Below are 27,146 nucleotides of genomic sequence, written 5' to 3'. Positions count from 1 at the left end.
GCATTAAAAACTTATATACACAATTCTTTTTAAAAAGATTTCATTTTAGAGGGGGAGGGAGAAAGAGATGGAAACATCTGTGTGTGGTTGCCTCTTGAGCACCCCCTTCTGGGGACCTGGCCCACAACCCAGGCATGTGCCCTGACTGGGAAACTGGTGACCATTCACAAGCCGGTTCACAAGCCGGTGCTCAATCCATTGAGCCACACCAGCCAGGGTACATACATACACAATTCTTGATCTCTAGCAGCAGTTCTCAACTTGGCAGTATCAGATCACAGCCTGTTACAAATATGTATTCCTGGTCCCTGCCCCCAGAGGTTATGGCTCAGTAGGTCTGGGCAGTAAATCCTGTGAAGTTGATTCTAAATTTCTGCAATATAATTACCCATATTAAGTTCATGGACATTTTATAACCTACTTTTAACATAAATACAATTGTATATAATCTGTATATTTTGATACTAAGATATCTCAAAAATTTTTCGAAGTGTATAGGATTTATTAATAAGAACTAGCTGGATGCCTCAGAAGTTCAGGAAGGAACTGGAATAAGTACAGTCAACAGATGGCTAGAAGACAGAGGACAAGAGCACTGGCATGAAGGGTGGCATGCTGGATATCACCAGGAACTGACTAGTATTTGAAGCCCATTCACTCCTAAATGAATTTTCTTAAAATACCACAGGACAGGGAGCTGCTTTCTTTCCCCCACCGCCACAGAAATTCAGTTGGGCCAACTGCAGATGGAGCCTCATCAGCCCTTCCTAAGTACTCCTCACAGCCCCCCAACAGTTTGAGCATCTCTGGTCTACAATTACTGGATAAAAGCTTACTCTTGACAGTTCTGTACATATTCTATACAGTATAAACAGAGAGGCAAACAAATGTTAAAAAACAAAGAGTTTATTTAATAGAGTTGTTATTAAATCAGGACACATCGAAGTGGCATTACAGATACCCTTTTAATGACAACAGATAGTAAATTTATACAGATTATGAGCTAGAACATAATGAATATAAAGTCCACTCAGATAATGGTTAAAAAGCATCACTAACGAAAGAAAATCTGATTCAAGTGGCTAAAGAATTCAAGTCCCCCATTTCGATAATTACACACAGCTTTCATCATAGCACATCTAAAGCCTTCCCCTAGTCATGGTACTATTCAAGACTACAGCATATTCAATGACTCCAGTGATTTAAAGATTCACACTTTTAAGCATTGATGTCAAGTGACATCAGGTAAAAAGGTTCACTAAGCAAAACTCAAGAATATGTGAATGTTCTTTGCAAACTGTAAGGTGCTGTGCAGATGTTGTTAGCTATTGCTATTATTACTGTTCAGTGACATTTCACTGAACCTGAGAAAAAGGAAGACTAGTTTGTGTAACTGACAGATATGACTTGTAGAACATCTTAAAAGAAATGCAGATATTACGTTCAAGTACACGTAGCAAGAAAAACAGGCAAGGAAACCATGGATAGGAGTGATGGTAAGTTGAAGAATTCTAGATTATTTTAATAAATATATAAGGGATTAAGCTATTCATATATTACATGTAATATTTATCATTAGGTTCCCAAAGTCCCTGAAAATAACTTATTTTCTCAGGGGACCCTTTCCTCCTGCAAAAAAAGAAATAAAAAACTTGTGAAGTTATTAATATGCTGCTTCAATTCAGCTCTTACAAAATGAGTCAAGTGTGATTTAATAAAATTGTACTACTCTGGTAGAGAATGCAGAGTGCCTGACAGCAGAGAAATCTGCTGCTGACCTAAGACAAGTGACAAGTTGGTACCATAGCCGAACGATTTATGAAAGGGTCCTAAGAGCAGTCTCCAACTTCACTTAAGCATGAAACAATAAACATGAACTTGTCTAGGAACAAGAAATACACACTACATACAGTTAAAACAGGATTTCAATGTTATGTTTCACCTTCAGCTTTCATCTTTCCTTGGACACACCTTATTTAATTGTTTTTACCGGTCTCCTTGGGTAGTCTACAGGTATACATAAAATTTATGTGAAAATGGAAAATGAATACCAAAAAAGTCAATCAGTTGCCTCTTTTGGCAAAGCTGATGAGATTTTTATTGATAAAAATAGTCTAATTATTACAAAGTATTTCAGTCAGATTCCCAGGAAACACAGGGTTGTTGTTGTTTTTAAGTTAATGGTTTAAATTTCTTCAGTAAGAACTCAAAACTGAACTTTGCTGCTACATGTAAAATGGTATCCACTTGAAGAACTGATGACATCAGATGCATTCTACAGAAGACTTCAGTTTTCAGCACAATGGGAAAGATTATATTCTGGGGGGCAAACTGGGAGGTACAGCAAGGAAGGCAATATGTTACAGTAAATGGGGTTAAATCAGTAGTTTGTGCTGACATTTTAAGTTACACTCCCTTCTTGTGGTTATTCTTACAATCAGTTTTCAAACAACAGCAAACATATCCCTACCTTAAAACATGTATGAGGGCTCAATCATAGCTTTTCTTTCTATACATCCTGAAGTATGTACATGGTGCACGAGAAAACTAGTGAAAAATAAATCTGTATGTCAAATACCATGTTATTTCAACAGGAGCAAACTAACGAGTTTACAGTTGAAACCCCAGGAAAAAAATGAACTGGTTTGAAAACAAATCTATTGTAATAATCCTAAATATCAACCCTAGCATCTAATTCTAAATTTGAAACACATGGTACTTTTTTCAAGAGGAAATTACAACTGCTTTTGCATGAATCCCTGGTTTAAATACTTGCAGAAAAATAGTCTTATCATTATCTACTTAGCAAATGTTGAAAATCAAACAAAATAATCCAACATTGGACATTAATATTTTACAAGTAGCATAACATTGCAAAAGTATAAGAAAAACTTTGGCATTATAGAAAAAGAAATTAGGTAGATAACAATTCTAAGTACAACAAGGCATCTAAACAGGGGACTATATAGAAATCTACTACACAGTATCCCACATTTAATAATTTCATTATTAAAGTTGTACAATTTTATACTAAAACTGTAGTCTTTTTTTTTAGGAAAACACTTTACATTTAGAATAACTGCTTAAAGACATTTTAAACTAGAGACATTTAACTAAACAAGAATCCAATCCATCCAATTGCACAACATCAAAACTAGGAGTGAACAAATTGGTAATTGCAAACAGGAATTAGTAATAACAGGAAATTTGAAAAATAAGATACCTCCTTAAAAGAATAAAGGTAGAGTGTGTGTGTGTGTGTGTGTGTGTGTGCGCGCGCGCACGCGCGCGTGCGCGTTTTTAAGAAAATGGCCACTGATCACTCCTGTGGAAAAAAAAATGCAAATAGCTGTCAGGAAAAGTTGGCAGGATTTAAACTTAATCCAAATGTTCAGTGAATACTGAATTACCATTAAGAAATGCACACAGGTTATAAACCAAAATACTGGTTTTCTCCAGGTGGCAAAAATATAGGGAATTTAAATTTTCTTCTTTTTTAAATATGCATTTTTCCAGGTGTGTTTTTAGATTGCATACAAATGGAATTTGTAACCAAGTGGTTAGAAAGAACAGACTAAAGATACTAAAATAAAAACACAAGGTCTTTTTCTATCATAAAAGGCCTTAAGAATTATCTAATTATACATACCTGGGAAATAACAGGTCTGATTAAAAATACTAGACTAGAAATACTAAGAATACTTCCTGGATGATAAAAACAATCTATTTTCAAGATTGTTCACACTACCTAAGTACGCAAAAATAAACATTTAAAATGTAAATCCCTATCATATGCATTATAAAAACAGTAAGAAAAACAAATTTAAAGGGAATTTACACAAACCTGGTAATTAAAGCATAACTTTATTATTGAACAAGAGCAAAGTAGATTATATTAAAGAGTTGGTATTAAAGCATAAGCTGGCTTTCAAGGGGGCTTTAGGGAGCAGGCCATGGTCTAGGAAGCTAGCTCTACTTTGCTATTGAGATCCTTCAATTAAGCAGTTCATGTAAAACAGGTGGAATTCAACCTAGTTTCACCATGAAATAATGTAATGAAAGATTCCTTCTGACTAGGGATTACATTTTATTTGAGATTTTTCAGTGACATTCAGAATAATTCCAGCATCCATAATTTAAACAATTTTCCATAGGAATTTACAACCCAAAATCCAATGACCTGGTAGTTTCATAATAGTTAGGGAAAGTATTTCAGCAAAAAATAAAGTTTACATCTGTCTCACTGTGTACGTATTAATAGAGCCAGAAAAGTAAAACTCAAAACCAACTAAACAACAAAATGCTACAGAATATTTTTGTTGTAAAATAATCAAATTCTTTACAGAATAATGTGTAATTAAACATACTTATTTGTAACCAATTTAATTTTTCCAAATTCTTATTTGCAAATGAGAGGCTCATACAGTTAAAATCAAGGATACAAACCACTGTATTAGAAGGATTAAAGTTTACATTAGTCAAATGTGACTCCTTAAGATAAAGATTTTAACATGTTCTTTCAACTTTATGGAAATCATCAGTATCCCAGAAACATTTGCCATTTTAAAATATCAATGTAATGCTATGAAAAGATGATGTTCACTTTAATCCTGTTTGCCTTCACGCCACTGTCGTGAACCTTCATTCCAGGCCACATAGACAAAGAGAGCCAGCACCACGTGGACAGCAACCACTGCAACAATAGCAGCATAAAAATAGCTATCCCTATTGGACATCCCAAAGGCGCCTATAAAGACAAAAATATTTTCATTTTATTCCAAAGTATATCAAAGTACAAAAAGCAAAGCGTACTAATTTTTATTAGCTATATATTTATTCAATTAGTCAGGGAATTAAAAAGTAACACTTTGGGTGATGATAAAGCAAATATTCATTTAAAGATTTGAATACATTCCTTCTATATATGAAAAAGTTTATTTTGAATGTGAGCTGTTAAGTATCATTTTGTGGCACATTCTAAGAAATGTGCCACGAAAAAAAGGGGACTTTATTTCCTCTTCCTTCCAATGTCTGCCACCAAACTCACGCTCCCCCAAATCCTGCTCCCATGTCAATTAACTCTTGCTCCCAAAGGGATATTAAAAGGATCCACAAACTATTTCACAGAAAACTACAAACAAATACAATGTCAAGCTGAGGTGACTACAAGTGATAAAAACATTCATTTTGTGAAGTAGAACTCATTGTGAGCAACATTATATTTGAAATACAAAACAGATGAAAGAAGCAAACTTAAGAATACCCTGTTTACATCTATAGAGACATCCTAAAAGCATAGTACATGAATATAGTAATATGTCTATAAAAATAGGATTACCTTCAAACACATAAGATTTAGTGGTGAAATATAACCCAATAGGTACAGTGATCATTAAAGCTGTGAAGAACAGGAGAGTCTTCAGGGTAGATGCTAATGAACTTTCATTTCTGGAATAAGGTAAACAAAGAGAAAATCAGAACCTGCATAACACTTCTAATCCTTCTTGTGTCTATAAACACTATATATACCCACAGAGAAGATTCTGAAAACCTTGCTCCTGCCTTGGAAGCAGTGGCCAGAGGAAGAAGAGCAGAGTCAGGGACTCAAAATTGAAAGATCTTGGAGACCCAGCTGCAGGCGACCTCCAAGAGACTGTCATTCATACCCAGTGTGAGAAAAAGTATCAAAGTGTTAAAGTAGTTTGTAATCTCCAAAGTGCTATGCAAATGTACACTGTAAGTACAGAATTTACAATGGAGGTAGCAAGAGAGAAGATACACAGAAGACAACTGATGGCTAGATGAATACATCACAAACAAGATATCAGAATCTCCAAAGAAAAAGCAGAATAGAACAATCTGGATGCAGCTGAAGGAAATTTACTCAATTTGTTTTTAATTAAATAGCTATAGTACAATTTAGATGGCCTTTGAGTAACATGGGTGCATAAAAAGTTTGATGTCAAAAACTTTCTCTTCACTGAATTCTATTTGTCCACAGGCTATTTTCAAACCAAGGAAATATTCCAATGGAAAAACTTTTGTTTCAGAATACAATAAAACTACTCTGAAGAAAGTAACCAGGCTTTGAAAATTTTATAAAGAAAAGTAAGTCCAATAAACAGCTACTTAAAACATTAACAGGAAGCCAGCCCCTTGCTTGGCCCTGGTGCTGCTTGCTCCCTGGCCTAGGCTGTCTTTACCACCTGTGTGGAGGGCGTGGAGGGCGTGGAGGGCCTGGAGGGCGTGGAGGGCGTGGAAGTGAGGCTCCTTGAACTGACTCTGCCCTGACTGCCTTCCAGGGTATCTCCCCAAGCCTGGCTTTGCGTGTGGCTCCCTGTCCTCTCTCTTGGCTTCCTGCCTGTCTTCCTGCAGCAGCCAAGTGCTCAGAAGGAAGATGGCGGCGAGGTAGGAGGGAGCAGATTCCACTTCCCTGTACACACAGGAGAAAAACCTAGCTGATCTGCGGCGGAACAGAGCAAACAATCAACAGTACCCCAACATATATGAAAATAAGAGACCAGAAACTGTAGCACACAGCAAAAAAACAGATGGTAACGAGAGTGTTTCAGGACAACAAGGTCCCTGGGACCAGTGCGGGCAGCTGCAGCCTCAGGCCCAGCACCCGCCGGGTCTGACACAGGGTTCTTGGGAGAGAGCTGGGTCAACTGCTCCCTCTCTGGCCAAACAAGGTTTGAGCAGCACTGGAAGTGACCTGGATGCTTGAAGTCGCAGAAAGGGGAATAAGGACTAAGTGGCAAACACACAGGGGCTGTGAGCACCCATGGAGTCTGTGCACACTGGCTTGGGAGAGTTGAGAGTCACAGAGTGGCAGGTCCTGACCCCGATAGTCACCAATATGATTGGAGACTTGGGCTGCGTGAGAGGTCAAGCTGCTGTACGGAGTGGCAGGCTTGAATAGGAGGAATTTCTCAAAAAGAAAAAGTGAAAAAAAAGAGACACTATTTGGGGAATTCCCCTGCAGAAATTGCTACTGCCACCTCCCCACTCAGCTTGCTAGCGCTTCCAAAGGGACTTTGGAGGCCCTGCACACCCCATAGCACTGGGAAGGGTGCACACTCCGACCTGTCGGGCCAGAGACAGCCTGGCCAAGCACGCACACCCAAAACCCAGGGAGAGTGCTCTCGGCAGAAGGTCCCAGCCAACAGCGGTAACCCCGGGGGAAAGTGTGCTCTGAGGAAGGCCTAGATCCCCACACACAGCACCCCATGGAGAGGCACCAAGCTACATCTGGGGAGAGTGCTTGAGCACCAAGCTCACTGAGTGCTGATCGGGAAGGGAGAAAAACCCCTCAGCCCCCCGCAGCTAGCAAGACCAAAAAACTGGTGTGGCCAGTTTGAAACCACCAAGAGGCTTTTTTTTAAGTTATTTTTTTACTTTTTAATTTTTATTATTTTTTATCTCTCAATCCCTTTTCCCTCTCTCTCCTTCTTTCTTGTGTTATTCCTTCTTCCTTTCTTTCTTTCCAATTTTATCTCTTCTTCCTTCATTCTTCTGCTTTTTTTTTTAATACCCACAAATGAGACAAAAAAACATTGAACTGTGAAAACACCAGACTTGGGCCGAAAGAGGGGTCATCCCAACAGCTGACACAGTGAGACAAATTTTACTTTGCTACTACAGAGAACCTGCAAGTTACTGCATATTTGTATTATTATTTTTTTCATTATTCTTATATCTTTTATTTTAATAGTATTTTTGTATTCCTCTTCTTTCTGTTTAGTCTTCTTTGCTTGGCTGCTTATATGATTTAACAGGTGTCCCGTTCTCTTTCATAGTGTATTGCTAATTTACTGTCCTTCACTTCACTTGTTTTCCATTAGCACACTACTCAAGGTCCTACACTCCCTATACTTGTTATCCAGATCACATAGATTCTGTCATATGATTGTTGCTCTAATATTACTGTAAATAATAGCTGTTCCATACTATTGTAAATACTTCACAACACCCCTCCCAGATCTCAGTTCACTTCATGGTTTCCTGAACTCTATTACTGTAGTGGTTAACTCTATTTGATTCTATTTTTTTAACAATTTTTAATTTTTAAATTTTTATTGTTTTTATTCTCTTTTGATTTCTTTTTCCTCTTTCCTGATTTCTTGTTTTATTCCTCCTTCATGTCCTCCAATTTTATCTCTTCTTCCTTCCTTCGTCTGCCTTTTCTATTTTTACTTTTTTAAATTTTTTCTAAATACCTACAAGTGAGACAAAATCCTGGATCTGTGAAAAGACCAAAGTTGAACCCAAAGAAGGGGTATCACAACAGCTGGGACAGTGAGATAAATCTCACTATGCTATTACAGAGAACCTGCAAGTTATTGCATATTTGTATTATTATTTTTCCAGTGTTCCTACATCTTTTTAAATAGTATTTTTGTATCCCTCTTCTTTTTGTATTGTCTGCTTTGCTAGGCTGGATATATTGTATGACCTGACAGCTTTCCCCTGATATCTCTTTCCACACTGTATTGCTAATCTACTGTCCTTTAACTCACCTGTGTCCCATTAGCACACTACTCGAGGTTCTGTACTCCCCATTCTTGTTACCTAGATCTCATAGATTCTGTCATATGATTGTTGCCATAATATTATTGTAAATAACTGCTGTTCCATGCAATTGTAATTACTTCACAACACCGCGCCCCCCACCCCCAGATCTTAGCCCATTTCAAAGTTTCCTGAACTCTATTACTGTAGTGGTTAGCTTTATTCTCTCACACACTACACCTATTTACTATCCTTTACTCTCACCTTACCTCAGAATCTGACCTCCCACAACTTCCCTGCTTTCTAGACCCAACTCACAAACCTCACCTCCCCAACAAGAGTCTTATCTTCTTTCCACCCTTTCTAAAAAGTAGATAATTGGGTGGAATATCATGGTTAATACTATACATAGCCAAAGGATTTCCTATCTCTTCTCTACCGGCTGCTACTGTAAATATCATAGAATACTCTCTTGCTGTCTTAAACCATATTGCCTTCGCTCTCCAACTGATCACAAAAAATAGGTGGAAGCTGGGAACATCAGGATACCCACTGGAAGAGGAAACCCAACAATAAAGGAACCATCAACAGAGAATAACAGAAAGTGAAGGAGGGAGTGGAAGCCACACTAACCTCAATCCAGGACCTATCTGGAAATACAACTAAACAGTGGAGAAATTACACAGAACAAACAACAGAACAAGAGCAAGAGAGAATCCTCAAAATCTTGTAAACATGGAAGAAACAACTTCAACAAAACCTGCCTTCACCAGCACAACAAAATACAAGAGGTGGTCATGGACAGAGTGACCTGAAGTTAAGCACCTGATGGGAAGGACCCACCAAAGAAAGACCCAACAACAATCAAAACCCCAAAACAAACACAGAGCTAACTAAAAGGACAGCCCAAGACCAGTGAGCTCGGGAGATCAAGGAGACTGCACCACTGGATCTCACAGGTATTCTACCACACAAGCTCATACCATAAACCCAGGGAGCCAGAACAGATCAATTTAAGAAGATGAGGCTAACAAGATGAGTCTCACAAACAATGGGAAGACAAAGAAACAATTCCCAAAGGAAAGGAGGAAGCCTCAGAAAGAATGTTAAACGAAATTGAGGCAACTCAACTATAAGATACTGAGTTCAAAGCAATGGTTATTAGGAAGCTCAATGAGCTCACAGTGAATTACCAGAAACTACAATGAGCTCACTGCAAACTATATCAACATGAAAAAGGAAATAGAAACTATCAACAAGGGCCAAGAGGAAATGGAGAATACAATTTCTGAACTGAAGAACACAGTAGAAGGAATCACAAGCAGGATCAATGAAGAAGAAGATTGAATCATGAGCTGGAGGATGAAGTAGAAAAAAAACACCCAGGAAGAGCAAGAAGACAAAAAGAGGCTCAGAAAGAATGAAAAGGGATTAAGAAAAATGCAAGGCAATATGAAATGTAATGATATCTGTGTAAAAGGGATACCAGAAGGAGAAGAAGAGCAAGGGATAGAAAACCTATTTTAAAAAGCAATGATGGAAACCTTCCTTAATTTGATGACAGAAAAAGTTGGACAAATCCAGGAAACACAGAGTCCAAATCAAAAGGTACCCAAAGAGGTCCACTTCCAGACACATCATAATTAAAATGGCAAAATTCAAGGACAAAGAGAGAATTTTAAAGGCAGCAAGTGAGAAACAGGAAGTAACATACAAGGGAACCCTGATAAGGTTACCAGCTGACTTCTCAATGGAGACACTCCAAGCCAGAAGAGAATGGCAAGAAATATTCCAAGTAATGAGAACCAAAGGCCTACAACCAAGGCTATGTTACCCAGCAAGACTCTCAATCAAGATAGAAGGCCAAATAAGGAGCTTCCCAGACAAAGAACTCTAAAAGAATACACCTCCACCAAACCAGCTCTGCAAGAGATACTAAAGAAACTGCTTTAAGGAAAGGAAGGAAAAGAGAGAGAGAGGAACACAGGTACAAAAATAGCAATGAGTAACTACCTATCAATAATAACCTTAAATGTGAATGGATTAAATGCTCCAATCAAAAGACAGAATATGGGAATGGATAAGAAAGCACGACCCACATATATGCTGCCTACAAGAGACCCACCTCAGGACAAAAGACCTACACAGACTGAAAGTGAAGGGCTAGAAACAAATGGACAGGGAAAAAAAAAAGCCAGGGTAGGAATACTCATATCAGACAAAATAGACTTCCAAAAAAGGGCCATAAAGAGAGACCCAGAAGGTCACTACATAATACTCAAGGGAAGAATCCATCAAGAAGACATAAACATTGTAAATATATATGCACCCAACATAAGAGCACCCAAATATATAAAGAAAATCTTAGAGGACTTCAAGAAAGATATTGACAGCAACACAATTATAGTAGTGGATTTTACCACCCCACTGTAAAAATGGACAGATCTTCCAAACAAAATTTCAACAAAGATATTATGGCACTAAACAATGCCCTGAATGAAATGGACTTAACTGATATATATAGAGCCCTTCATTCCAAAGAAGCTAAATACACATTCTTTTCTAATGCACATGGAACATTTTCAAAGACAGACCACATGATAGGACACAAAACAAGCCTCAACAAATTCAAGAAAATGGAAACCATACCAAGCATTTTCTCTGATCACAAAGGACTGAAACTAGAAACCAAACCCAAGGAAAAAAACCAAAATACTCAAAATCATGGAGATTGAATAGCATGCTATTAAACAATGAATGGGTCAAGAATGAAATTAGGGAAGAAATGAAAAAATTCCTGGAAACAAACAAAAATGAACTCACAACAATCCAAAACTTATGGGAAACAGCGAAGGCAGTACTGACAGGGAAGTTCATAGTGATACAGACCTACCGAAAAAAGAAACATTTCAAACAAACAACCTAACCCTATGCCTACAAGAACTTGAAGAATAAAAATAAAGACAGTCCAGAGCAAGTAGAATGAAGGAAATAACCAAGATCAGAGCAGAAATGAATAACATAGAGACTAAAAGCACAATTCTAAGGATCAATGAATCCAAGAGCTGGTTCTTTGAAAAGATAAACAATATCAACAAGGCTTTAAGCAGGATCTTAAAGAAAAAAAGAGAGAGGACCCAAATAAACACAATCAGAAATGAAAGAGGAGAGATTACAACTGACACCACAGAAATACAAAGGAGTGTAAGAAATTACTACCCAGAACTCTATGCCAAGAAATTTGAAAACCTAGGTGAAATGGGCAAACTTCTACAAAAATATTATCTTCCAAAACTCAATGAAGAAGCAGAAAGCCTCAACAGACCAATAACAGCAGATGAAATTGAAGCAGTAATCACAAAACTCCCAACACACAAAGGCCTGGACCTGATGGTTTCACAGGATAATTCTATAAAACATTTAAGGAAGAGCTTATGCCTTTCCTTCACAGACTATTCAAAAAAATCCAAAATGATGGAAGACTCCCAAACTCATTTTATAAAGCCAGCATCATCTTAATCCCAAAACCAGATACATACACAACAAAGAAAGAAAACTTCAGGCCAATATTCCTGATGAACACAGAAACTAAAATCTTCAATAAAATATTGGCAAACGGCATCCAACAATACATTAAAAAGATCATACACCCTGACCAAGTGGGAGTCATCCCAGGCACAATATTCTCAAATCAGTAAATGTAATACATCACATAAACAAAGACAAAAATCACAAGATTGTATCAATAGATGCAGAAAAAGCATTTGATAAGGTACAGCACCCATTTATGATAAAAACACTCAGCAAAGTGGGAATACAGGAAGCATTCCTCAACATAATACAGGCCATATATGAGAGAGCTACAGCCAAATCATACTCAATGGCCAAAAACGAAAATCTTTTCCACTAAGATCAGGAACAAGATAAGGTTTTCCATTTTCACCACTTCTATTCAACATAGTATTGGAAGTTTTAGCCACAGCGATCAGACAAGAAAAGGAAATAAAAGGCATACAAATTAGAAAAGAGGAAACAAAACTGTCATTGTTTGCAGATGACGTGATAGTGTACATAGAAAATCCTATAGATGCAGCCAAAAACCTACTCCACCTAATAGATTAATTTGTCAAAACAGCGGGATACAAAGTCAATATCCAGAAATTAAAGGCATTTTTGTATACCAACAATGAAACAACAGAAGCAGAAATCAAGAAAAAGGATCCCACTTGATGTAGCAAAAAGAAAAATAAAATATCTAGGAATAAACCTGACCAAAGAGGTAAAAGACCTCTACTCAGAAAACTACACAACACTGAAGAAAGGAATCAAGGAAGACACAAACAAATGCAAACATATACCGTGTTCATGAATTGGAAAAATTAACATCATCAAAATGTCCATAGTACCCAAAGCAATATACAGATTCAATACAATACCTATTAAAGTACCAATGGTATATTTCACAGACATAGAAAAAACACTTCAAAATATTATATGGAACAACAGATGACCTCAAATAGCTGCTGCAATTTTGAGAAAGAAGAGGAAAGTAGGAAGGATCACAATACCTGATACCAAACTGTATTACAAGGCCACAGTAATCAAAGCAGCCTGGTACTGGCATAAAAACAGGCACATGGACCAATGGAACAGAACAGAGAGCCCAGAAATAAACCCAAGTCTCTATGGTCAATTAATATTACATAGGGGACAGCAACATAAAATGGAATAAAAATAGCCTCTTCAACAAATGGTTTTGGGAGAACTGGACAGCTACATGTGAAAAAAAATGAAACTCGAGTGCCAACTTACACCTTATACAAAAATAAATTCAAGGTAGATGAAAGATTTAAATATGAACCCTGACATCATTAAAGTCCTAGAGGAGAATATAGGCAGGAAAATCTCAGGTATTTCACACAGCAACATTTTTACTGATATGTACCCTAGAGCAAAGGACATGAAGGAAAGAATACACAAATGGGACCTCATCAAAATAAAAAGCTTCTGCACAGCTAAAGAAAACAGTATTAAAACAAAAAGAGAAGCAACTATATGGGAAAACAAATGAAAAGATGCTCAGTATCACTAGCCATCAGAGAGATGCAAACTAAAACCACAATGAGGTACCACTTCACACTGGTCAGAATGGCCATCATAAACCAAGCAACAAACAACAAGTGTTGGAGATTTGTGGAGAAAAGGGGACCCTAATGCACTGTTGGTGGGATTGCAGACTGGTACAACCACTATGGAAAACAGTATGGAATTTTCTAAGAAAACTAAAAATTGATCTGCCTTTTGACCCAGCAATTCCATTGCTAGGATTCTATCCCAAGAACTCTGAAACACCAATCCAAAAAATCCTATGCACCCCAATGTTCATAGCAGCACAATTTACAATAGCCAAGTGTTGGAAGAAACCTAAGTGCCCATCACTAAATGAATGGATCAAAAAACTATGGTACATTTACACAAAGGAATTCTATGCAGCAGAAAGAAAGAAGGACCACCTACCCTTCGCAACAGCATGGATGGAACTGGAAAGCATTATGCTAAGCGAAATAAGCCAGGCAGTGAAAGACAAATACCATGTGATCGCACCTTTAACAGGAACCTAAACAACAAAACAAACAAACAAGCAAAATATAAGCAAAGGCACTGAAATAGAGAACAGGTTAAGCAGAGGGGAGAGGGAAGGGAACTTCAGGGGGAAATGGGAAGTGTTTACAGGAACAAGTATAAAGGACACATGGACAAAAACTAGGGGGGGTGGAAATTGGAGGGATGTGGGGAGGGCTGGGGGGGTGTTGGCTGGGATGGAAGTAAAAGAAAACTGTACTTGAACAACAATTAAATTAAAATTAAAATAAAATTAAAATTTAAAAATATAAAATAAAACATTAACAATATAAAGATTAATATAATAGTACAAACTAGACTGGGTAACATAAAAATGTCCACTAAGAGAAAAATGATTTTACAAATGATGTACATCAATATATGGAGAGACTAAAAAGAATTATGTGAATTATTCAGAAAGTATTTACATGACAAATGAACAGCACAAATTACATTGCATTATATATTTCAGGGGTCTGCAAATAAGGCCTGAGGGCCCACCATCTATTTCTGTAAATAAAGTTGAATTGAGACACAGCTACACCCATTTGTTTATGTATCATCTACGACCACTTTGAAACTACAAGGGCACAGCTGAGTAGTAGATCATATGGCCCTTAAAACCTAGAAGATTTACTATCTTGCCCTTCACAGAAAAACTTTGCCAAGCCTTGATGCTTTTACTGACTTATTCTTTCTTTCTTCCATTCTTTCTTTCTTTTTTAAAATTGATTCTAGAGAGATGGAAAGGGAAGGAGAAGGAGAAGGAGAAGGAGAAGGAGAGAAACATCATTTGTTTGCCTCCTGAACACCGGACAGGGACTGAGCTCACAACCCAGGTATGTGCCCTGAAAAGGAACCAAACTGGCTACCTTTCAGTTTGTAGGACAGACAACGCCCAATTGAGCCGCACTGGCCAGTGCTCTTTTACTGACTTTTTAATGTCAGCATTTGTCATACGCACTGTTACAAATGAACAACACTACTGAAAGTGAAGCTGTAGTAAGCTTCCAGCAACCCTGAGTACACACACACCTCATACACACTACCTGACACATTATAAAAAATGAACCCTATAGCTTTAATCATTAGTTTAAGGTCCTTCCCCCGCCCTTAAATCTAACCATTCTGACTGTTTAACACACTTCTCACTTTATGCTGATAGTCAATACTTGAATTTAATTCTATTTCTGGCAATCCTCAGCTAGAGGCTCCAGTTTTTATGTTTCCTTAGGAAAGAGACACCCTAGCTTTCAAAGTCCCACCAAAATAGCCCTCTCTTTCAGGCACCTTTCCTGATTACATCCTAGAAAGTGTCATTGCTGTAGGATCCAGTCACACTTTGTTCCTACCTGTTATTACAGTACTTCATTCAACAGCTTGCTTCTTAGACAGTCCTGTACATAGCTCTGTATCCCTAGAAAACCCAGGCAAAGCAATTCTCATAACTGCATATACAATTAGCAGAGAGGCTTCTGTCAGCCCCGAAAGGAAGGGAACATCTCACAAATTTTTTAATTGTCTACAAACTTTTTTGACTGTGCAATCCATCCTTAAACTTTTGAGCACATAACCCATATAGGCATTTTGATATTTTCTTAGAGATTCTATTTATTTATTTTAAACACAGGGAAAGAGAGGGAGAAAGAGAGGGAAATATCAATGTGTTTGCCTCTCATGTGCACCCCTACTGGGGACATGGCCTGCAACACAAGCAGGTGCCATGACTGGGAATCGAACTGGTGACCCTTTGGTTCGCAGGCCAGCACTCAATCCACTGAGCCATACCAGCCAGGGCTGATATTTTAAATAAATTATACACATATTACCACGTTTTTAAAATACAAAACATATGCAAAATAGATACCAAAAAGGATGTGTCTCTGATTGGGTGTTACTGAGACTTGTTAGAAAAGAACAACGTGGAAGTCCAGAATTAAAGTTGGTCTCACACAAAAGAAGTAATTCAGGATGAACCTTAGTGTGCCCCACTCTTAAAACCACTTAGAGTTTACTGCCTTCATATAAACTTCTGCAGCAAACACTATGCAAATAGAGCTTACCACCTCCCCTTTTGTGGTAATCAACACTTCTATTCCAAGTAGATTTCACTGCAGATTCCATTAGGAAACATGAAAATCAGTCTAAGAGAGCTAGACTGTATTTTAAGTGTACTTAATGAAAATACCTGTTGGCATACTTAATAGTAAACAGTAACTTAAAAAACCACCTACATTGACACTTTTGAAAGGGGAAAACAAGCACAAGCTCCAAAAATCGGATTTGCAATCAGTGGGCTTGGTCAAATGCCAGCTTCAACACTTACTAATTGTGTGGCCTGTGACATTGGGTAAGTCACTTAACCTAAGCCAACTTCATCTTAAAATCAGGAAACTAAGCCTTTCTTAATTCTGACATCTGTAATTAAGCGCCTAAGTTGAGTTGGGCACACAGTAGGTCATCAATGAAGGGAAGCTAAATCCCTTCCCAAATTCTTGTCTAGAAGTTGGCTGAACTAGTCGGGCAGAACCACCTGTTCTCTCAGATTCCTTCCGCTCAGACAACAGCCAGCCCCCATACTACTGACTCACCAAGGGAAGCAGTCTCACACCAGAGACAGCCCCTACTCCCTTCCATTCATTCATTCATGCAGCAGTTATTAAGCCCAGATGGCGCAGGCCCAGTATGGGACACAGAGATGGAGAAGGCCACGCTCCTGTCCTCATGGAGCTGACCCTGCAGTGGGGAAAAACACTGTAGACTGCAATGAAGAAAAAGATCGCAATGTAGACGACAACGAAAGTACTAGGAAAGAAGCATGAGCTATAGGCCTCCCGGCCTAACCTCCCTTGACCCCAGATCCATTGTTCCGGAGCAAAGGGCCGGGGCGGGCAAGCAGACGCTGCAGGCCCTGACCTGCTCCCTGCTCTCCCACCCTGCAGCCAGGCCTCACACCCAAGGCAGTTCTGCCCGTTTGACTCGCCCAGCTCCAGGCCCCAGCCGGCCCGCCACTTGGTTGGGGACACCGCCCGCGAGCCGGCTCAAGACTACCTGACGTCAGATGGCTGCACCGCGTTCAGCGCCGCTTTATCAAGGCGCTCCATGGTGTGGCCACCTACAACAGGTTCTCGCGGACAGAGGTCCACGGCCACTCTCAATTGGTTTCGGCAGATGACTGGTTCAGGAAGGCCCCGCCGGAAGTGCCGGCCAGCGCCAGGCAACAGGACGCAGCGCGCAGGCGTGGCGCATTGCAGTGACGCTAGCTGTGGCGGGCGCGAGCGCGGGTGCTCACGTGGCTTACCGGCCAGGGCTCCGTGGCGTGCGCCCGGTCTGGGGCGTCTTGTAGGCGAGGAGCAACCCAGGCGAGTAGCCCAGCCACTCCACGTTGAGCCGGGACTTGCCTCGCAGCATAGTTCTTCCAGACAAGCTGCACTGTTGCTGTCCGTCGACCCCTGTGAGCAAGCAAACACCTCGTTCAGGGTCCCAGCCCCTGTCGCAAAGCTGCGGTTGCCAGGAGACAGGAGCAGCTGAGCCCGGAGAAAGGACAACCAAGCAAACCAGTGTGGTGCTAGGCAACCGAGCAGTTTCCAACGACAACAACAGAGAAAAAACAGTGCATATTATTCCCCAGACCTTGAGCAAATGCCTCATTAATTATTACCCACAGTGAAAGTCCAGCGGTGGGAAGCTGGAAAGAGTTAGTTTAACACTGATCAGAGCCCGCAAAACTAGAGAATGTTAGGGCTGAAAGACCCCGTGCTGGCAGTAACTGTTCCAGGCTGCACACCGGTGACCCCAAATTCCACTTAAGAACATTTTGCAGCTGCTCCAAAAGCCGACAGTGATACAACAGGGACTCAAATAGTAAGGGACAGATAGTCCTCCTGGTCCTGAGCAACCCAAGAAAGGTATAAAACGGTGCATAAGCCTAAGGTCAGGCTCGACAAATCTAGGTTGTCACTGGCTGCTGATAAGAGGACAGCCCTGACATGGTCAACTCCTAGAAAGAGCAACTGGCCACACATCTGTTTTTTGCACCACATGGACACAAACACCACATCTGAAATCATGACTAAACCAGCAGGTTAAGAGCCTTCTTAAGGACCAGGGACTGGACAGCAGGAAACACGCCTTTGAGTACAGACTCTCTGGGCCTCATCTAGAAGCACCTAATGCCACAACTACGGCAGAATTAGACTTTAGCTCTGTGGTTGGCAAATTGTGTCCAGTTGCCAAATACATACAGCCAGCCTGCCTACCACCTATTTTTCTATAGCCCATGAGTTAAGAATGGTTTTTTTTCCATTTTAAATGTTTTTAATTAAAAGAAAAATAATATACTGTCACACGTCAAAAATATATGAAATCCAAATTTCACTGTCCACAAATAAAATTTTATTGGAACTCAGCCATGCTCATTCGTTTGTACTGTCTATGGCTGCTTTCACACCACAGCAGCAACAGCATTGAGTAGTTCTAACAGAGACTGTATGGTCTACAAATCCTAAATGTTCACTATCTGGCCCTTTTCAGCAAAAGTTTGCTGACCCCTGCTCTAGCTAATTACTCTGTAATGAGCCTTTAGAGATCCATAGATGTAGTAATGGAGGTTCTGAGAACAATTTTCAATATTAAAAAAAAACCTAATGAATGTATTTAATGGATATATTGGATGTTACCTACCATTAGAAATCAACACCTACTTAACACATTACCTTTCCTTGGTTTTTGGCACTACTTATATTACATTGATGAGGTAATCTGGGTTATTGAATGAGAAAATACACATATTAGTATTAAACCATTGTATACTTGGCTGACTAAATATATTAAAACATAGAATAAACACAAGAGGAGTGATCTTTGCTTTCTGACCCTGTGCATCTCTCATGCCTAGAATAAGGGCCTGATATACATACAGTAGGCACTCAGTAAATATTACTTAGATAAATGAATTGGGTCCACAAGGAGACAAACAGCAAAGGGGTTATTTGTAAAGATTAGGAACCACTGATGCAGTTCTATTAGATTTCTAGAGCTACGTTAACGAACAACTGTAAACTAGTGGCTTAGATGGCAGAAATATATTGTCACACAATATGGGAGGCTATAAGTCTGAGATCAAGGTGTTGGTAGAGTTGGTTCCTTCTGAGGATGGTGAGGAAGAATCTCTTCAGTGCCTTTCACCTAGCCTCTGGTGGTTTGCCGGCATTCTTTGGTGAACCTTGATTAGCAGAAGCATCTCTCTGATCTCTGCATTTCTTGTCCCATGGCTTTCTCTCCATCTCTGTATCTGTGTTCAAATTTCTCTGTTTTATAAGATCTCAGTCATATTGGATTAGGGGACTACCTTACTCAAACAAGCCCTCATCTAATTACATCTACAACAACCTTATTTCTTCTTTTTTTTTCTCTTTTTTTAAAAAATTGTTGTTCAAGTACAGTTGTTTCCATTTCCCCCCTCCACACCCCCAGCCCCACTCATCCCTGCCTCCCATACTCAATCCTAACCACTTTGGCTTTGTTCATGTGTCCTTTATTCATGTTACTTAATGACCCTTCCCCTATTTTCCCTTATTATCCCTCTCCCTTCTCTCCTCTGGTTACTGTCAGTTTGTTCTTTATTTCAATGTCTCTGGACTGGATGGTTTCACAGGAGAATTTTACAAAACATTTAAGGAAGAGCTAAACCCTATATTTCTCAGCCTATTCCAAAAAATCCAAGAAAAGGGAAGACTACCAAACTCTTTTAATGAAGAGAGCATCACCCTAATTCCAAAACAAGATAAAGACACAACAAAGAAAGAAAACTACAGGCCAGTATCGCTGGTGAACATAGACACTAAAATCCTCAACAAAATCTTGGAAAACTGCATCCAGCAATACATTAAAAAGATCATATAACATGATCAAATTAGATTAATCCCAAGGATGCAAATATGGTATAATATTAACAAATTAATGAATGTAATATATCAAATAAACAAAAGGAAAGACAAAAATCACATGATCATATCAATAGATGCAGAAAAAACATTTGATGAGGTACAGCACCCATTTATGATAAAAAACACTCGGCAAAGTGGGAGTAGAGGGAGCATTCCTCAACATAATAAGGGCCATATATGAGACACCTACAGCCAACATCATGTTCAACAGGCAAAATCTAAAAACTTTCCCATTAAGCTCAGGAACAAGACAAGGATATCCACTTTCACCACTTCTATTCCACATAGTACTGGAAGTCCTAGCCACAACAATCAGACAAAAAATAGAAATAAAACACATACAAATTGCAAAGGAGGAAGTAAAATTGTCATTATTTGCAGATGGCATGATAGTGTATATAGAAAATCCTACAGCCTCGGCCAAAAAACTGCTCGACCTAATAAATGAACTTGGCAAAACAGTGGGATACAAAGTATATCCAGAAATCAAAGGCATTTTTGTATACCAGCAATGAAACATCAAAAGCAGAAATCAGGAAAAAAAATCATATTTGATATAACAATAAGGAAAATAAAATACCTAGGAATAAATCTAACCAAGGAGATAAAAGACCTGTACTCAGAAAACTACACAACACTGGAGAAAGAAATCAAGGAAGACACAAACAAATGCAAACATATACTGTTCATGGATCGGAAGAATTAACATCATCAAAATGTCCATAGTGCCCAAAGCAATTTATAGATTCAATGCAATACCTATTAAGGTACCAAAGGCATATTTCACAAATACAGGACAAACACTTAAAAAAATTATATGGAATGATAAATGACCCCAAATAGCTGCTTCAATTTTGAGAAAGAAGAACAAAGTAGGAGGGATCACAATACCTGATACCAAACTATATTACAAGGCCACTGTAATCAAAATAGCCTGGTACTGTCATAAGAACAGACACATAGACCAATGGAACAGAATAGAGAGACCAGAAATAAACCCAAGTTTCTATGGTCAATTAATATTTGAGAAAGGGGATAAAAGCATAAAATGGAGTAAAAATAGCCTCTTCAACAAATGGTGTTGGGAGAACTGGACAGCTATGTGCAAAAAAATGAAACTCAAGCACCAACTTACACCATAAACAAAAACAAATTCAAGGTGGATAAAAGATTTATTTATTTTTAATATAGTTTATCGATTATGCTATTACAATTGTCCCATATCCCCCTTAACTCCCCTCCACCCTGCACAACCCCCACCCACATTTTCCCCCTTTAGTTCATGTCCATGTGTCACACTTATAAGTTCTTTGGCTTCTATATTTCCCATACTGTTCTTACACTCCCCCTGTCTATTTTCTACCTACCACTGATGCTACTTATTATCTGTACCTTTTCCCCCTCTCTCCCCCTCCCACTCCCCTGCTGCTAACCCTCCATGTGATCTCCATTTCTGTGGTTCTGTTCCTGTTCTAGATGTTTGCTTAGTTTGTTTTTGTTTTAGGTGTGGTTGTTAATAATTGTGAGTTTGCTGTCATTTTATTGTACATGTTTTTTATATTCCTTTTCTTAGACAAGCCCCTTTAACATTTCATATAATAAGGGCTTGGTGATGATGAACTCCTTTAACTTGACCTTATCTCAGAAGCACTTTATCTGCCCTTCCTTTCTAAATGAAAGCTTTGCTGGATAAAGCAATCTTGAATGTAGGTCCTTGCCTTTCATGGTTTGGAATACTTCTTTCCAGCCCCTTCTTGCCTATAAGGTCTCTTTTGAGAAATCAGCTGACAGTCTGATGGGAACTCCTTTGTGGGTAACTATCTCCTTTTGTCTTGCTGCTTTTAAGATTCTTGCCTTATCTTTAATCTTGGCTAATGTAATTATGATGTGCCTTGGTGTGTTCCTCCTTGGATCCAACTTCTTTGGGACTCTCTGAGCTTCCTGGACTTCCTGGAAGTCTATTTCCTTTGCCAGTTTGGGGAAGTTCTCCTTTATTATTTGTTCAAATAACTTTTCCACTTGTTGTTCTTCCTTTTCTCCTTCTGGTACCCCTATAAATCAGATGTTGGAATGTTTCAAGATGTCCTGGAGGTTCCTAAGCCTCTCCTCATTTTTTGAATTTTTATTTCTTCATTCTTTTCTGATTGGATATTTCTTTCTTCCTTGTGGTCCACTCCATTGATCTGAGTCCCAGTTTCCTTCCCATCACTATTGGTTCCCTGTACATTTTCCTTTACTTCACTTTGCATAACCTTCATTTTTTCATCTAATTTATGACCAAATTCAACCAATTCTGAGAACATCCTGATTACCAGTGTTTTGAACTGTGCATCTGATTGATTGGCTAACTCTTGGTCACTTAGTCATATTTTTTCTGGAGCTTTGATCTGTTCTTTCATTTGGGCTATATTTCTCTGTCTCGGTGCACTTGTTACATTGTAAGGGACAGAGCCTTATGTATCACCCTGGCAGGGCAACCCACATGGCTGGGTTGTGGTGCCATATGTGGCACAGGGGTCCAAGAGGGAACAATGGTGCTTGTTCTGCTACCTGCCAGATTTCACTCACTTCTCCCTCTTCCCACAAGCAAATTGGGCCCTTCTGGTGCTGATTCCCATGTGGGTGGGTTTGTGTACATTCTAAGACCCTGTGGGTCTCTCCAACAAACTCCTGTGAGGCTGGGAGTTTCTCCTGGCACCTCAACCCCCACAGATATTTTCAGTCAGTGATTTGAGGCTTTATTTTCCCATGCTAGGACCCTGGAGTGCGGGGTCTGTGTTGCTCCCCAGTTTTGCCTGGTTTATCTGTGCACGAATGTTGGACCACCTTGTCTTCCAGCCGACTTGCGTGCCACGCCTCATTCCACAATTCACTGCCTTTCTGGGTCCACTAGCCACTGCTTTGCCTCGAGTACTCTCCACTCCAGCTGCCTGACTCCGCCCCCCGACCAGTCCGGATGAATGTGTCTTCTTTAACTTCTTGGTTTTTGGACTTCCAGACGGTTCAATGTTCTGTCAGTTATGGTTGTTTTTTGTTTTTAAATTGTTGTTGCTTTTATTTTGGTTGTGCGAGGAGGCACAGTGTGTCTACCTACACTTCCATCTTGGCTGGAAGTCCCTGAATAAGTCCTAGAGGAGAACATAGGCAGGAAAATCTGAGGTATTCCACACAGCAATATTTTGACTGATATGTCCCCTAGAACAAGGGACACAAAGGAAAGAATAAAGAAATGGGACCTCATCAAATTAAAAAGCTTCTCCACAGCTAAAGACAATAGTATTAAAGTGAAAAGAGAACTAACTGTATGGGAAAACATATTTGCCAATGATACCTCAGACAAGGGTTTGATCTCCAAAATATATAAAGAATTCACAGGACTCCATTCTAAGAAGACAAGCAACCCAATTAAAAAATGGGCAAAGGACTTGAACAGACACTTCTCCAAGGAGGACATACAAAGGGTCCAGATACACATGAAAAGATGCTCGGTATCACTAGCTATCAGAGAGATGCAAATTAAAACCACAATGAGATACCACTTCACACTGGTCAGAATGGCCATCATAAACAAAGCAACAAACAACAAGTGTTGGAGAGGTTGTAGAGAAAAGGGAACCCTAGTTTGCTATTGGTGGGATTGCAGACTGGCGCAACCATTCTGGAAAACAGTGTGGATTTCCTCGAAAAACTAAAAATGGGTCTGCCTTTTGACCCAGCAATTCCACTACTGGGATTATACCCTAAGAACTTTGAATCACCGATCCAAAAGAACCTATGCACCCCGACGTTCATAGTAGCACAATTTACAATAGCCAAGTGCTGGAAGAAACCTAAGTGCCCATCAGTAAATGAATGGATCAAAAAACTATGGTACATTTACACAAAGGAATTCTATACAGCAGAAAGAAATAAGGAGCTCCTACCCTTTGCAACAGCTTGGATGGAGCTGGAAAGCATTATGCTAAGCAAAATAAGCCAGGCAGTGAAAGACAAATACCATATAACCTCACCTTTAACAAGAACCTAAACAACAAAACAAAGAAACAAGCAAAATATAACCAAAGTCACGAAATAGAGGACAGACTGACAGTGACCAGAGGGGAGAGAAGAGGGAATTTCAGGGGAGAATGGGTAGGGTTTACAGGAACAAATTTAAAGGACACATGGACAAAAACTAGGGGGAGGGTGGTAATGGGAAGGAAGTGGGGATGGTTGGGTGGGTGGGTTGGAATGGGAGTAAAAGGGAGAAGACTACTTGAACAAAGATTTAAAAAACCTATGGTACATTTACACAATGGAAATCTATGCAGCAGAAAGAAGGAGCCCTACCCTTTGGGACAGCATGGATGGAACTGGAGAGCATTATCCTAAGTGAAATAAGCCAGGCAGTGAAAGATAAGTACCATATGAACCCACCTTTAACAGGAACCTAATCAACAAAATGAACAAGCAAGGAAAATATAACCAAAGACACTGAAATTGAGAACAGGCTGACAGTAACCAGAGGGGAGAGGGGAGGGGATTACAGGGGAAAAGAGTGAAGGTTTTGCAGGGACAATTATAAAGGACACATAGACAATAACAAGGGGGGTGGAAACAGGGGAGGGAGGTAAGGAGGGCTAGGGTGGTGGGGAGGGGTGTAGGGACAAGGCAGAAAACTACCTGAACAACAATTTAAAAAATGTTAAAAAGCAGAAGTCAAAGGCATTTTTTTACACCAACAATGAAATCTCTAGAAACAGAAATCAGGAACAACCTTATTTCTAAACAAAGTCACATTCTGAGGTACTATGGGTTAGAATTTCATCATAGGAATTGGGGGCAGGGACACAATTCAGCCCATAACAGTATTCTAAATTCCTCCTTGTACAGATGAAGAAACTGTTTCCTGGAGACGGAAGGACATGTATGACTCCTGGGTCCAGAAATCATACATTTACCTAGTGGTGTCTATAGCTTATCTCCTGCCTCCCAGGTCAGCACTTTTACACTCTCACATTAGCAGCCTACATAACAAGTTGTGTGATAACTTAGACAAGAACCATTCATAAATGAGGCTTGGCATGGACAAAATGCCTATCTAATCTAATTTATATATTACTATTTTTCAAATAAACTAAAGCTCTCATACCTCTTTTTTTCTGCTTACTTCTATACTCTACCCACATTTACTGTGATCCACCAAGGTGGAGCTCAAAATAAACTCAGAAACTTCAAGAGAAAGAAGGAAATTAACCAGAACTTTGGCCCCTCAACAAAGTCCTGAAACTTCTTACTTGCATCAGCTGCTAAATAAGTAGAGGCCAATGAAGCCCAAACAGAGCTTTTGGCATGAGAATGAAATAGCACATCAGGCAACTGCAAGCAGTGCCTTCCTTATTCCTTTGGGAATTAGAATATGATTCTCAGATGGAAAGAACCTCCGTCTGGTCTTTTCATTTTAGTTGAGAAAACTAAAATTTAAGGATGGGAAGTGACTTGCCCCAAATCACTGAATCAGTGATAGGAGTAGAAAATGTAGTGTTAACTCTCAGTCTAGAGTTTTCTTCACTGTATTGTTTTAAACCTCAGTTCCATATACCCAATGGTATAGAAAGTATACACCCAAAGTAAGTTTGGCAACACCCCCAATTTGTTTTATTGACTCACAGAATCATAACACCCCCCCCACCACAGTCCACCTTAGGGTGGCTGGCAGTGGGGTGGGATGGAAACAAACATGCTTAAAACACCAACTTGTACTTTCTGAAGCGGATGTTTGCATAACTTGGCATATTAAAATCTAAGCCATGAGGAAAATAGAAGTTTCATGATACACTCAATAAAACTTATGCTTAAAAGCAAGAGAGATGGAAACTCTGGCTTCTTTATAATGTGGAGTGTGGCATCTTTTTCCCCCTAAAAATACAAATAGGTAAAATATGCCTTCTGGTGAAAAAACTTAATTCCGCTTCTAGAAAAAAAAATAACTAAGAAGTTTGGCCAGGGGTTATTTTAGTAAAACCCTCTTCTGTCAGGAAACCCTGGAGAATGAAATGTATGTTTAACACAAGGAGAGAACTTTTCCTTGAATCTTGCCTGTGTTTTTCCATTATCTCATCTCCATCTGCCTCTGGCCACCACCACTGCCCCTCCCCCCTCAAAAAATATGGCCAGTCCTTTTTACAGAATCTATTTACAATCCTTACAATTTATATACCATCACCATTTCATAGGTGGAAAGACAGAGGCTAAGGAGAATTTGGAAGCTGAGTGAAGAATTCACAGTGCTCCTTAACTCCTGACTCTCAACTGTTTTCCTAAAATTTACATCGGGCTATCTTTCCCAGCTCCATCTGCAGGTAAAGCTAGCATCTTAGAACTAGTGAAAGGACTTGCTAATGGAGTCATAGAATGCTTGGAGTCCATGGCTGACTCAATAATCCTCATGGCTGAGGATTATTCTCACTCACCTGACCTCCAAAAATCTGGAGACCAAGTGTTAACACCTATAATACACTTAGCAGAGACCTTGCAAAAGTAGGCACTGGGGAGCACCGGACCAGGCCCCACCACCTGCCCAGCATGATGAAGGGTCAGCCTAGGGTATTGAATCCCCTGGCACATCACAGCATTTTTTACTGTCAGAGAAACCTTGCCCCATGATGTGAAGTGGGGTATCAATTGCCAGCACCAAGGTGAAGGATCCAGGTCCAAGTGCTTTCCAGACAAGCTTGCTACTACAGGCTCTGCTATGGGAAATTACTAGACAAGAAACCCTGAAGACCTATGTGAGAAAGTCACACTCCAAGATACATACACATTGTACTCAAACAAGGGCTGGGATCAGAGAAGACTTGCAACCAGTGGTTTAAATGAAGAATAGAGTGCCAGTGCCCAGAGAGTGCTTCACCAGAACTAAAGGTTCAAAAACATGGCTCACCGGACTGCCAGTCAAGATGGTGTCATAGGTAAATGTGGCTCACTTCCTTGCACAACTAAATCAAAATTATAACTAAATTATAGAACAACCATCACTCAGAACCATCAGAAATCGAGTTGAATGGAAGTCTGACAACAACAGAA

At 39.4% G+C, this 27,146-nt stretch overlaps 1 protein-coding gene across 1 annotated transcript; it reads right to left on the bottom strand.

Moving 5' to 3' along the window:
• Positions 1-890: 890 nt before the first annotated feature.
• On the bottom strand, positions 891-26,510 carry VMA21 (vacuolar ATPase assembly factor VMA21). The gene is made up of 4 exons (XM_045820499.1): positions 26,392-26,510; positions 17,185-17,634; positions 5,339-5,448; positions 891-4,747 (listed from the first exon to the last, which is right to left on the bottom strand). Exons 1-4 carry the CDS (start codon positions 26,508-26,510, stop codon positions 4,605-4,607), a joined length of 822 nt encoding a protein of 273 aa, XP_045676455.1. The 3' UTR covers positions 891-4,604.
• Positions 26,511-27,146: the final 636 nt, after the last annotated feature.

Source organism: Phyllostomus hastatus, unplaced genomic scaffold (assembly GCF_019186645.2).
Source record: "Phyllostomus hastatus isolate PE091 unplaced genomic scaffold, TTU_PhHast_1.1 phas_scaffold_397, whole genome shotgun sequence".
NCBI classification, from domain to species: Eukaryota; Metazoa; Chordata; class Mammalia; order Chiroptera; family Phyllostomidae; genus Phyllostomus; species Phyllostomus hastatus.
This window is presented reverse-complemented; position numbering and strand designations above follow the sequence as displayed.